We start from the raw sequence: 13115 nt of genomic DNA, 5'->3' as shown, positions 1-13115 counted from the left end.
TGTTGATGTTAATGGGGGCTTGTTCGGACTTCCTTTTCGTATAGTTCACGATCAGCTCCTTTGTCTTGCTCACATTGAGGGAGAGGTTTTTGTCCTAGCACCACACTGCCAGGTCTCTGACCTCCTACCTATAGGCTGTCTCATCATTGTCGTTGATCAGGCCTACCACTGTTGTGTCGTCAGCAAACTTAATGATAGTGTTGGAGACGTGCCTGGCCACTCAGTCGTGGGTGTTCAGGGAGTACAGGAGGAGACTAAGCACGCACCCCTGAGAGACCCCAGTGTTGAGGATCAGCGTGGCAGATGTGTTGTTGCCTACCCTTACCACCTGGAGGCGGCCCATCAGGGAGTCCAGGATCCAGTTGCAGAGGGAGGTGTTTTGTCCTAGGGTCCATAGCTTAGTTATGAGATTTGTAGGTACTATGGTGTCCAATGCTGAGCTGTAGTCAATGAACAGCATTCCTACATAGGTGTTCCTTTTATCCAGGAGGGAAAGGGCAGTGTGGAGTGCAATTGAGATCATCTGTGGATCTGTTGGGGCGGTATGCAAATTGGAGTGGGTTTAGGGTTTCCTTCATGATGGTGTTGATGTGAGCCATTACCAGCCTTTCAAAGCACTTCATGGCTACTGACGTGAGTGCTACGGGGCGGTAATCATTTAGGCAGGTTACCTTCGCTTTCTTGGGCACAGGGACTATGGTGGTCTGTTTGAAACATGTAGGTATTACAGACTAAGTCCGGGAGAGCTTGAACATGTCAGTGAAGACACTTGCCAGTTGGTCCACGCATGCTTTGAGTACACGTCCTGGTAATCCATTTGGCCCTGCAGCTTTGTGAATGTTGACCTGTTTAAAGGTCTTGCTCACATTAGCTACGGAGAGCGTGATCACACACTCTCATGCATGCTTCAGTGTTGCTTGCCTCGAAGCAAGCATAAAAGGCATTTAGCTCGTCTGGTAGTGTCGCGTCACTGGCCAGCTCGCGGCTGGGTTTTCCTTTGTAGTCCGTAATAATGTTCAAGCCCTACCACATCCGACAAGCATCAGAGCCGGTGTAGTAGGATTCAAGCTTAGTCCTGTATTGACGCTTTGCCTGTTTGATGGTTAGTCTGAGGGCATAGTGGGATTTCTTATAAGCGTCCGAATTAGTGTCCCGCTCTTTAAAAGCAGCAGCTCTAGCCTTTAGCTCGGTGCAGATTTTGCCTGTAATCCATGGCTTGTGGTTGGGATATGTAAGTACGGTCACTGTGGGGACGGTTTCCTTCCTCTCCGGCAACTGAGTTAGGAGGGAGGCCTGTATCTTTGTAATGACGCACCATCCAAAGTGTAATTAAAGACTAACTTCTTGTTAAACCAACCACAGTGTCATATTTAGAAAATGCTTTTCGGCGAAAGCATACCTAGCCCAGAACATAGCCCAGTTGACAAATTATTACAAACAGTAACCAGCCAAGCAGAAGCGTTACAAAACTCAGAAATAGAGATAAAATTAATCCCTTACCTTTGATGATCTTCATATGGTGGCAATCAGAAGACATTTTCAATAAATGTTCCTTTTGTTTGATGAAGTCTCTTTATATCCAAAAGCCTCCGCTTTGTTAGCGCGTTTTCTTCAGTAATCCACAGGCTCAAACTCAGTCAAAACAATCAGACAAAAAAATCCAAATTGTATCCGTAAAGTTCATAGAAACATGTCAAACGATGTTTATATTCAATCCTCAGGTTGTTTTTTAGCCTAAATGGTCTATAATATTTCAACCGGACAATAACGGTGTCAATATAAAAGGTATACAAGAAATGAACATGCGCCTGAAAAAACTTGGCATCACGTTAGGGTCCACTCGTTCAGACTGGTCTTACTCCCTCATTTATAAGAATACAAGCCTGAAACTATTTCTAAAGACTGTTGACATCTAGTGGAAGGCATAGGAACTTCAAATTGAGTCCTAAGTCAATGGATACTGTAATGGCATTGAATAGAAAACTACAAAACCAAAAAAAACTACTTTCTGAATGGATTTTTCTCAGGTTTTTGCCTGCTAAATCAGTTCCGTTATACTCACAGACACTATTTTAACAGTTTTGGAAACTTTAGAGTGTTTTCTATCCAAATCTACCAGTTATATGCATATCATATCGTCTGGGCCCGCGTAGCAGGCCGTTTAATTTGGGCATGCTTTTCATCTAAAAATTCCGAATGCTGCCCCCTACACGAGAGAGGTTAACAACTTCACCATGCTCAAAGGTTTATTCAATGTCTCAATTTTTTTGTACCCATCTACCAATGGGTGCCCTTCATTGTGAGGGTTTGGAAAACCTCCCTGGTCTTTGAGGTTGAATTGGCGGTTGAAATTCATTGCTTGACTGAGACACCTTACAGGTCATTTTATGTGTGGGGTACAGACATAAGGTAGCCATTCAAAAAATCATGTTAAGCTGTTTGGGATAGGGGGCAGCATTTTCATGTTTGGATGAAAAGCGTGCCCAGAGTAAACTGCCTGCTACTCAGGCCCAGAAGCTAATATATGCATATTATTATTTGGATAGAAAACACTCCAAAGTTTCTAAAACTGTTTGAATGATGTCTGTGAGTATAACAGAACTCATATGGCAGGCGAAAACCTGAGAAATATCCAACCAGGAAGTGGGAAATCTGAGGTGTGTAGTTTTTCAACTCATTGCCGTTCTAATACAGTATAAATGGGGTCATATTGCACTTTCTAAGGCTTCCACTAGATGTCAACAGTCTTTAGAAGCCTGTTTCAGGCTTCTACTGTGAAAGGGGAGAGAATAAGAGCTGTTTCAACCAGGTGTCTGGCAGAAGGCCACGCACGTGGCCGTGAGAGCGACCTGCATTCCATTGCATTTCTAAAGACAAAGGAATTGTCCAGTTGAAACATTATTGAAGATTTATGATAAAAACATCCTAAAGATTGATTCTATACATCGTTTGACATGTTCCTACGAACTGTAATATAACTTTTTGGACTTTTCGTCTGAACTTTTGCCTGGACACGCTAACAAAAAGGAGGTATTTGGACATAAATTATGGACTTTATCGAACAAAACAAACATTTATTGTGGAACTGGGATTCCTGGGAGTGCATTCTGATGAAGATCATCAAAGGTAAGTGAATATTTATAACGCTATTTCTGACTTTTACTGATTCCACAACATGGCGGGTATCCGTATGGCTTGTTTTTGTGTCCGAGCGCTGTTCTCAGATTATTGTATGGCGTGCTTTTTCCATAAAGCTTTTTTGAAATCTGACACAGAGGTTGCATTAAGGAGAAGTATATCTTTAATTCTGTGCATAACACTTGTATCTTTTATTAAAGTTTATTATGAGTATTTCTGTAAATTGATGTGGCTCTCTTCAAATTCGCCGGATGTTTTCGAGGCACAACATTACTGAACATAACTAATCCAAATTAGATTTTTGGATATAAATATGAACTTTATCGAACAAAACATACATGTATTGTGTAACATGATGTCCTATGAGTGCCATCTGATGAAGATCATCAAAGGTTAGTGATTAATTTTATCTCTATTTCTGCTTTTTGTGACTCCTCTCTTTGGCTGGAAAATCGCTGTATGTTTGTTTGTGACTAGGCTCTGACCTAACATAATCATATGGTGTGCTTTCGCTGTAAAGCCTTTTTGAGATCAGACACGATTTATAGATTAACAAGAAGTTAAGCTTTAATTTGGTGTATTGCACTTGTGAATGTATGGAAGTTAAATATTTAGTTATTATGTTATATGTTATTATGTAACTTGTTAAGCACATTTTCACTCCTGAACTTATTTAGGCTTGCCATAACAAAGGGGTTGAATATTCATTGACTCAACACATTTCAACTTTTTATTTTTGTATTCATTTCTAAAAACATAATTACACTTTGACATTATGGGGTATTATGTTTAGGCCAGTGACACAAAATCTCAGTTTAATCTATTTTAAATTCAGGATGTAACATAACTAAATGTGGAAAAAGTCAAGGGGTGTGAATACTTTCTGATGTATGCCAAAATAGAACAGATGATGTCAGCTCTGTAAAAAAAAATCTCTATTTTCATACTTAATGTGATACAGAATATCTAGCACACCATTGCCGTAATTTCCACTATAATCACATAAAGACATGAAACACAACACACTCTGGAAACTGCATAAAAAGCTAAATATTAAAAGCAAAAGTGTAAAATCCCCCGGGCCGTTTATAATTCAGTGAAAATAATTCAGTGACGCGCCAAAGCTCTGCTCGGAGCAAGGCAAGTTATATCATACAGTATATATACCCCAGAGCTGCTGTTAGAATACATTATCAACTGGACCAGACAGACACGTACAAAAGAGACATGAGAGCCTAGACAGACGCAAATACACACACACGTTCACACGCATGTGCACGCAAGCATGTACACACGTACCCACACACGAACACAGGAACGCACGGACGCACGCACACACAACTAAACAATGTAATCTAAAACCATGACCAATTTTCCCAATAGGCTAGTAGACCTCAGCATTAATAATGACCACCAATTGGCATATCACCAAGCTAGATTCCTGATCTAAGGGCTTTACGCGAAGACGATATCCCCCAATCACTTTCTACCCACACACTGTCCACTGTGGCCTGCATTAAACAAGACCGTTATACCTAAAGAGGTAGTCAAGTCAGTCCATGTCAAACATACAAATTCAATAAGTACAGGTACAGAAAACACTTGCAAATGTCCCTCTGTAGTTATAGTTATAGTTCTGTAGCCTGCATCTGAATAACACTGGTGAACTCTTCAGGGTGTTCTCATCATGAGTAGAGGGATAGTAAAAGGCTCAGACACTCTTGAATCGTATTGTCAACAACAAAATTAGATATGATTTCAGCACTTACGTCCCCAGGATCTCCTTGAAGTCGTAGTTTTCTTTCACATCTGATGTTTTCTTCTTCCAGGAATGTCCATCGTCACCCAAAGGCATCTTTCTTTTCTGTCGGTCGGCTACAATACTGGAGAAGAGGAGAGAAACTGATTGTTTAAACAACGGGAAAAAACTGTTAAGACAAGACACACTCTTTCTGGATAGTTGCAGACCCAAATATTTGTCTAGGTGTGAGTTGAAATTTAAACGATTAGAGTTCTTTGTGTTTGAGGATGAGATAGAGAATAAAATGTAAAATATATGCTTTATTGCCACATACACCAGATAGTGAAATGTGTTGTTTTACAGGGTCACACTGAAAAGGATTTAAAGACAAAGTGATAAGGGATGACTGAAAAAGTCACTAAACTGGACATCTTTTGGACATTTTTTGTTTGACACACAAACGTGTTAGACTTACCTGGAGACTATGTTTCATAAGGTGAGTCAGGCACATAAAACCATAAATATTTCACACAGAACGGACACACTTTTACTCAGGTGACAAGGGTTGTCAGTCCTATTCTTCCTTAAGCTCGTAGCATCCTGAATCAACTAAACTTAAGCTCGTAGCATCCTGAATCAACTAAACTTAAGCTTCCCTTCAACATCTCGCGTTGCTATTCTTACCAGTCCGAACACCAAAGAGAAGTATCAGAGACTAGACTTTTAAACCGAAACACTGTGGATAGTAGATGCAGTTATGATTCAACCAATAAAACAACCACAACTAGGTCAAACATTATACAATTTCTGTGTTACTACAATTAGTCCTCACAGACACAATCTTTCTGCATTGTAAAAAAATATTTGTTTGAGTCAACTTTAAAAAGTTAGAATTTTAACGCAGCAGGGAAACAATCTAAATCTAATGGTGAGTTAAGTTAATCTAAAGTTACTTCAATTTAGTAAGTGAAACTAACACATTTGGATTTAACGACTTGTTGAGTGAACTTGATAGTTTTAGTCAAAGTATTTTTGGGGTTAAATTCTTCACTATGAGCACACTCTGGGATTTGCGATCACCACCTCTTGCTTGCCAGTGACTTGAATGTCCTGCTACGCCACCAGGTCTGTGTGAATGGAAGAGATTTATTGCCAAGAGTGCATTAAGCACTTAGCTAAAACACTGTAATCAAAATTAAAAGTTCAATGTTTTTCCATCACATTTTTTACTCTACCGATAGTTTTGTCACAAAAACTGTTGCATTAAATATTAAACATTGTCTACTCTGGTCTTGGCACGTGATCTCTAGCCAACAACTCGCAGATACAGTACGGGTAGGCTGTGCGGGTAGGCTAGTCCATGTGATGAGATTATTATGGATAATATTTGTATTTGTCAACCAGCAGTTAAGCATCAATCGTCATGTCACCAGAATAAGACCCTGAATATTTATTGGAAAGGAGCATCAAGATAACATTGCACTTTCACCACCCTGGTAAATTCATCATAAATTATTTCATCTATAGCCTAATAAATTGCATGATTTCCCGAGTCATCGTGGGAGGACCACACACCATATCATCGTGTGACTGAAAGTTTGCTTCGATAGGATGGTTTTTATATCAATATTTCATGCATAATTAATTTTTGCGACACAAAAAGATCCCACCATGTCGAATGAACAAATTATCATATATAAAATTGTACAGAAACAACCTGTTTCTATCACAGCTGTTGTGATTTTGATATGGTGTTACTATACTCGCATAAATGTTGTTGATTGAAAAAACTTGGATACTGAAAGCTATACAAATAAAAGGAACTGAAATTAGAAGTAGACATCATAGACCAGTATGGAAAGCAATCTGCTTGGGGAAGCAGTAAGAGGAAGTCTAGTCAAATGTGTGACAGAGAAAGAGAGAGCCCTGTCAGTTACTCTCATTAGTAACACAAGTCTTCTGGGCATTTCTGGTCTGGTAGCATGTGCAGCATCTCAATAGTCTAGTGGCTTCCTCTGCTCTCCTCTTCCTGGTCTGCACTGAGCTGAGAAGACGGGATAGCTGAGAGTAACATGATGGAAATGTACACGGGTATTTTCGCTTAAAACCTGTCCATTTATTATAGATCAGAGCAGTTGAAGGAAAGTAAGCAGAGAGGAAAGTATTGACGCAGCCCTAGCCTATATGCTCTCTGAGTGTCTGTGTTATGGGCCCTTAGTTGACACAGGTGCACTGCAAAGAGATACTGGCCAAGAGCAATGTTGTTCAGAAAGATCAAAGCTGCTAAAGTTGGCAATGGCATGGATTATAATTTCTCTATTAAAGGGTGTCTTCTTATACTGTACCTCTACCTTAACCACTGTTAAAGTCTAAGTGTCACAATTTCTAACGAAGGTAGTTCCTCTCCCTGTTCGGGCGGCGCTCGGCGGTCGGTGTCGCCGGCCTACTAGCCATCACCGATCCTTTTTTCCTTTTCTGTTTGTTTTGTATTTGGTTCTTCCACACCTGGTTTCATTTGCCTTCATTTCTGTGTGTATATATTTACCCTGTTGCCTGCCTAGGTTTGTGCTGGATTGTTTTATTTTGTGATGTTGCTCGGTGAGGTTGTGCACGATTTTTTGTTTCACGCATTTAATAAGAGTGTGTTATTTAGGAGCTTGTTTGTTCCTCTTTGCGTGAGTAACGGGTGTCTCTGTTGTCGAGGGCGTTTGACTTTTGGATTGTGCCATACCTGTATTTGGTGGACTCCTTCACCTACCTCCTAACGCAACTTTGTCACACTAAGTGTGTCGATGTGATGTATTATAATATGTTTATCCACTGTACTGGCAAAATAGATGTGTTTTATACAGTACAATATACAGCTTAGCCGCAGGAAGATGTTTTGAGTTGGAAGTGCAGTTTTTTTTTCCTGTTATAATAACACATTCTATCTATTTCATTTGCCTAGTGGCATACAGTTACGGAGAAACGTTTTTAGGATTTACAGACATGGGGGAGAAATCTTAGCAGGTTCGAGAAAAATGTGGCCTTATATAAACACATTTCATGCAATTATACGTCATTTAGGAGACATTAACAGAATATTTGTTAAAACTACATAAAGGACCAAAATGAGTGGCTACTCTGACACTGTCAAACGGATAAATAAAATCGCCCTGGGCCCGGATTCCAAAAAACATCTTAAGCTAAGATCCATAGGATCCAATGGTTCTGAGATTAATTTAACTTTAAGGTGTTTTTGCCAAACCGGGCCTTGGTCTTGACCTGACTCAGGGCCAATAAAAAAAAGAGAGATGGGGCCTCCCGGGTGGTGCAGTGGTCTAAGGCCCTGCATCGCAGTGCTAGCTGTGACACCAGAGATTCTGGGTTCGAGCCACAGGTTCGCGACCGTGACACCCATGACACCCAGCATCGTCCGGGTTCGGGAGGGTTTGGCCGGCAGGGATATCCTGTCTCATCACACACTAGTGGCTCCTGTGGTGGGCCGGGCGCAGTGCACGGTGTTTCCTCTGACACATTGGTGCTTCCGGGTTGGATGTGTGTTGTGTCAAGAAGCAGTGCGGCTAGGTTAGGTTGTGTTTCAGAGGATGCATGGCTCTCGACCTTCGCCTCTCCCGAGTCCGTATGGGAGACAAGACTGTAACTACTACCAATTGGGGAGAAAAAAGGGGTATAAATATATATTTTTTTTAAATTAAAAAAATAAGAGACGCACAGATTGTACAATAATAGGAGTAAATATATCAAGAGTAAGCTACTAAATCAACTTTCCAGTGGCATTGACTCACCCAATGATGAAGATAGCATGAATACGGGTAGCTTAGGCCTCTCACCGTACTGGTGATGGTCTCAACATAGGCCTGAGCGACTTTGAAAAAAAAGTGCTGTTCGTCCGAGGTGTTGACAAAATAAATGGTAGCTTCTACTGACAAATTAGTGTTCTCGTTTTAGCAGTAGCCATTTGCTTTAGAAAGGTATTTTCCGCTATGGTATTATGACATTTGCAAAAGGACTTTAGCTATTCACTGACAGTGCAAAGAGAAATTGAATCCATAGAACTCATTCAAGTCAGGATTAACAGCCATTTGGAGCATACCCATTTACCAGTTAAATTACCAGGGTGAGGTTCCAAAACCCTTCCCAGCTAGCATATTTGGTTCCTTGGAAATTGTGGGAATGTAAATTTTTGGTTTCCCATTGATTCTTGGAACGAAGCTATAAATTTCCTGACCTTTAAAACTGAACTTTTTTTTAACATTCTGAGAACAGAAGTGAAAATGTTGTCTGTTTTGGGAATGTACATTTTTAGGTTGCAGGGAGGTTCTGAGAATGTTTTTCTATGGTTCCCTGAAAGTTTTCCTATGAGATTTTATTAACATTCTGATAACAAAAATAATAGGTTATTTGAAGGTAATTAAATAACATTCTGAGAACATGTTAAAATAAGACTTTTAATAACACTGCTAGCTAGTTTGGGTTAACTGTTTTGAACACAGATAGAACACATTAGAAATTAGAAATTGCTTTGTTTAAGCATTTATAATGCATTTTTATTGTGGCATGGCGTCAGTGATATTCAAACCTATGATCTTCTGCTCTTTATCCATGGAATTAGGCCACTGCGCCACCAGGATGGAGCTAGCATGCAATGTTGTTTTTTTAACCCATAACAAGCTGTTCATTTTTGTCTGTTCAAACAGACCCTAATTTCAAAGGAAACAAGCACTCATTAAGATCAGGTTTGGCCAATTTGTGGACGCCAACACACCTGAACACACTTAACAAGATAGATGATAGAGTTTTGTTGATGCTGAGAACGGAATGTATATGTTTTTAAATAACATTCAAGAACGTTAATAATGTTTTCTTATGTTTTTTATGGAAAGTTTTCTTAATGTTCTGAGAACAGGACTTTATATTGAACCATGAGGAAACCTGTAGAAAACGTTATGCTGAAGTACTGAAATTCCCACAGAAAAACGTTGTTTCTCAATGTTCTGAGAACATGACTTTAAATAGAACCACGAAGAAACGTTATGCTGTACTGAAATTCCCACAGAAGAACGTTGTTTCCTAACGTTATCTGAACAGTTTGAGAACATTACTTTAAATAAAACCATGAGGAAACCTGTATAAAACGTTATGGGAAGGATGTATGCAAAATAATCAAAGTACAACCACGCTCTCACCCAGTTCTAATAATTATATGGCTCTCAGAACATTATGTGCTAGCTGGGTTCTATGGATTATATTTCTATGGTAGCAAGTTGTTCGTTATTTGGAGCGTGTGCTGCCCAAATTCAGTCAGGAGTAATTATATAATTTAGAAAACATTATTTCATTTTATCAGGAGGTGCTGCAGCACCTACAGCACCCCTACTTCCCTCAGCTATGGTATAGAGTATCAGCATATGCATATAAGCATATGCTCCAAAATGCTTGAGACACTTCTGCAACTCAGTTGAACAGGACAGAGGACAGGCCAATGAACACAGACAATTGTAGATTTATCCAAGACCCACAATACAATACAATGTACATATTAACCTATTCAGGCTTATAATGCTGAAGTTGAGCTCTCAAAAGGGACAAAACAATAGAAAGAGTTCCAAAAGAGCAAGGGATAAGTGTTAAAACAAACAAGGATTATTTTATATAAAAACAGTAGGGCTTGAGACTTGCATAACAGCGGACAGGAGCAGATAGGAGAAGTTATAAAGGGAAGTTGAAGAGGACCACATGCAGGTAGAGCTCCCAACAATGTTCTGAGAGAAACAAGCTTTTCTGTTTGATTAGATCGTTTGCATTCATCAGGAAACGTCAAGACGCCCAGCGACATATCCGGGAGGCAACAGGATTGTGCAGGCTTTTTGGATAAAAAGATATAACCATAACCACATTCCTAAGAGCTATTTGACATGCAGCATTCGCCCTTGTTAAGCTTATTGAGAGAAGCACTGTACTCACTGGTTTCCCATTGCTGCGCAGTGGACAGAAGAAACACACATACAGAAAAGTGCTGACATATATGAGAAGGCAGTTTGACAAACTGGGAGTTTCTGAAACCTGTGACCTCACAGGCTTGCAGCAAAAGAGATAAGGAGTCCCTTTTTAGATGTGCTCCAACCACACATACACACAGAGTCACACGTACACACACAGACACAAACATAGTGACAGCCACACGCACGCACATCCACACACAGTCACACATACACACACAGACACAAAGGAAGTGGGGAGACCCATTGGCAAGCCCTCTTGCTTCATAAGGCCTCAGTAACATGCAATGGAAAATTAAAAACATCCTGGCCATTTCTCTGAAACTCATATTGAGTACAATCTGTCTATAAAGATCCTCTAGCTTATCTATCTTTATTGTATAATGTCATCATTCACTTAGTGATAGAGATAATTCCCTGATCACACACAGCTAGTTAGACTGGACTATCCTAGCAGCATAGCTGTCATATGAGCATGGCAGAGAATGCCAAAGGGCAGCAGGGATGTGTGTGTATGTGTATGTTTATGTGTGTGAGTTTGTGCATGATATTGGCCCCCAACAGAGAACAGGGACAGAGGTGTGCATATGAACAATGAAACTAAGTATGACATAACAAAAAGAAAACAAATCAGGTTAAAAACATGGTCAATTACAAAAGTCAATATTTATGGCAATCATAAAAAAAAGTATTTTACTAGGCAAGTCAGTTAAGAACAAATTCTTATTTTCAATGACAGCCTAGAACAGTGGGGTAGAACAACAGATGTGTACCTTGTCAGCTTGTGGGTTTGAACTTGCAACCTTCCGGTTACTAGTCCAACGCTCTAACCACTAGGCTACACTGCCGCCCCGCTCATTATGCTATAAGTTTTCAAAATTGCTCTTGCCTAACAGTCATTCCAGACAAGCCTTGAGCAAATACATGCTGTGTCCCCAGTCGCTTTAATCCACTGTAGATAACACACCTTTATATGTTTGGCCTATTGACATAACTTTACCCCCTATGACAAGAAGTCAAGAACACGTTGGCTATCCTTACTGATAAATCCACATTGAGAGCTGCCACATGAGTGTCTCTGTGTTACAGTAACATCTCACTGTCCATACACAGATATCACATTCTCCTTGTCATGATAACATCCTGATCTGAACCACAAGCTCATCTGGGGCACCGGTGTCCAGGACACTAAGCAAATCCCTTTCAAAATTAGCTTATTAATTGATAAGCCGCCTTCTCCTTCGAGCTGGCATGTGGAAAGAAAGCGATGGTGTGTGTGTGCGTGTCATGTCTGTGTGTGTATGTGTGTGTGCGTGCGTGTGTGTGCATGTATGTGTGTGAATATCATTGACCCATGACTCTAAAAAAATTATGAACACAAATTTGAGAGAGAGAGAGAGAGAGAGAGAGAGAGAGAGAGAGAGAGAGAGAGAGAGAGAGAGAGAGAGGAAAATACAAAATACCTCAAGCATTCCAGTTCAGTAAGGCACTAAACACGTATGTACAAAAAGTACAATAAGTATAACACACTCTCAAATGTGAATAATAACTTTGATGGGAAATTAAACACTGCTTTCAGTTTATCTTTGTTCTATTGGTTTGCACACACTCCATCAGTCCCTCTGATATCCACTGAGAAATACACAGAGTGCCATAAACAAATATGCCCTTCAGTATCTGGGCGTTATTAATATTAATGTAATACATTAGCATGCATATTATGAATGAACATTCCATATGACGGGGCACTGTCCGTCTCTCCGGCAGAGTCATAACCTGGTTTCATTCTGTGATGTCAACCAGCTCCGTTAAACTATTACTTTCCATACATTATTAATTTCAACTATTAAGAAACTATATTTATAAACTTAATAAACTATTTAGGCTAACGTTTAACATTTCAAACAGACCAGAAATGTCAACTATTCTCGCGTTTGGGGCATGTTTCCATATAGCGAATACATCTCGATTATGTTAATAATTTTCAATTTTGTCCAGACAATGTTACAATCAACATGACAGAGACTCATACCTGTCAATTGCACGATCTCAAAGGTCGATTCTTTCTTCACTGCTTCTCCAAATTAGACTCGCGGCGTTCGCCGAAAAACTGGATTCGACACCCCCCATCAGCACTCTCCTGACGTCAGGCAAAGAGCGGAGGGAGTGGCCAACACACAAGGGGCCGAACATTCTTGTTAATCAACCAATCAATAACCTGTTTGTGGCAC

The 13115-nt window shown here is 40.0% G+C and overlaps 1 protein-coding gene across 2 annotated transcripts in view; it reads right to left on the bottom strand.

The window, feature by feature from the left end:
• The window catches only part of LOC139371194 (calcium/calmodulin-dependent protein kinase type 1-like), a 63888-nt gene extending 50859 nt beyond the window's left edge, over positions 1 to 13029 (bottom strand). Inside the window, exons 1-3 of one of the 2 annotated variants that reach the window (XM_071111370.1) lie at positions 12917 to 12979; positions 10850 to 10862; positions 4908 to 5021 (exon numbers count right to left, since the gene is read on the bottom strand). In XM_071111370.1, the coding sequence (XP_070967471.1) occupies positions 4908 to 5021; positions 10850 to 10860 (125 nt within the window). In that variant the 5' untranslated portion in view covers positions 10861 to 10862; positions 12917 to 12979. Of the gene's footprint in view, positions 1 to 4907; positions 5022 to 10849; positions 10863 to 12916 lie in introns of both variants that reach the window. The other variant, XM_071111371.1, reaches the window with a different exon arrangement.
• Between the last annotated feature and the right edge of the window lie 86 nt (positions 13030 to 13115).

Source organism: Oncorhynchus clarkii, chromosome 17 (genome assembly GCF_045791955.1).
Source record: "Oncorhynchus clarkii lewisi isolate Uvic-CL-2024 chromosome 17, UVic_Ocla_1.0, whole genome shotgun sequence".
NCBI lineage: Eukaryota > Metazoa > Chordata > Actinopteri > Salmoniformes > Salmonidae > Oncorhynchus > Oncorhynchus clarkii.
The sequence above is the reverse complement of the archived record's forward strand: the minus strand, read 5'-3'. Positions and strand labels throughout refer to the sequence as shown.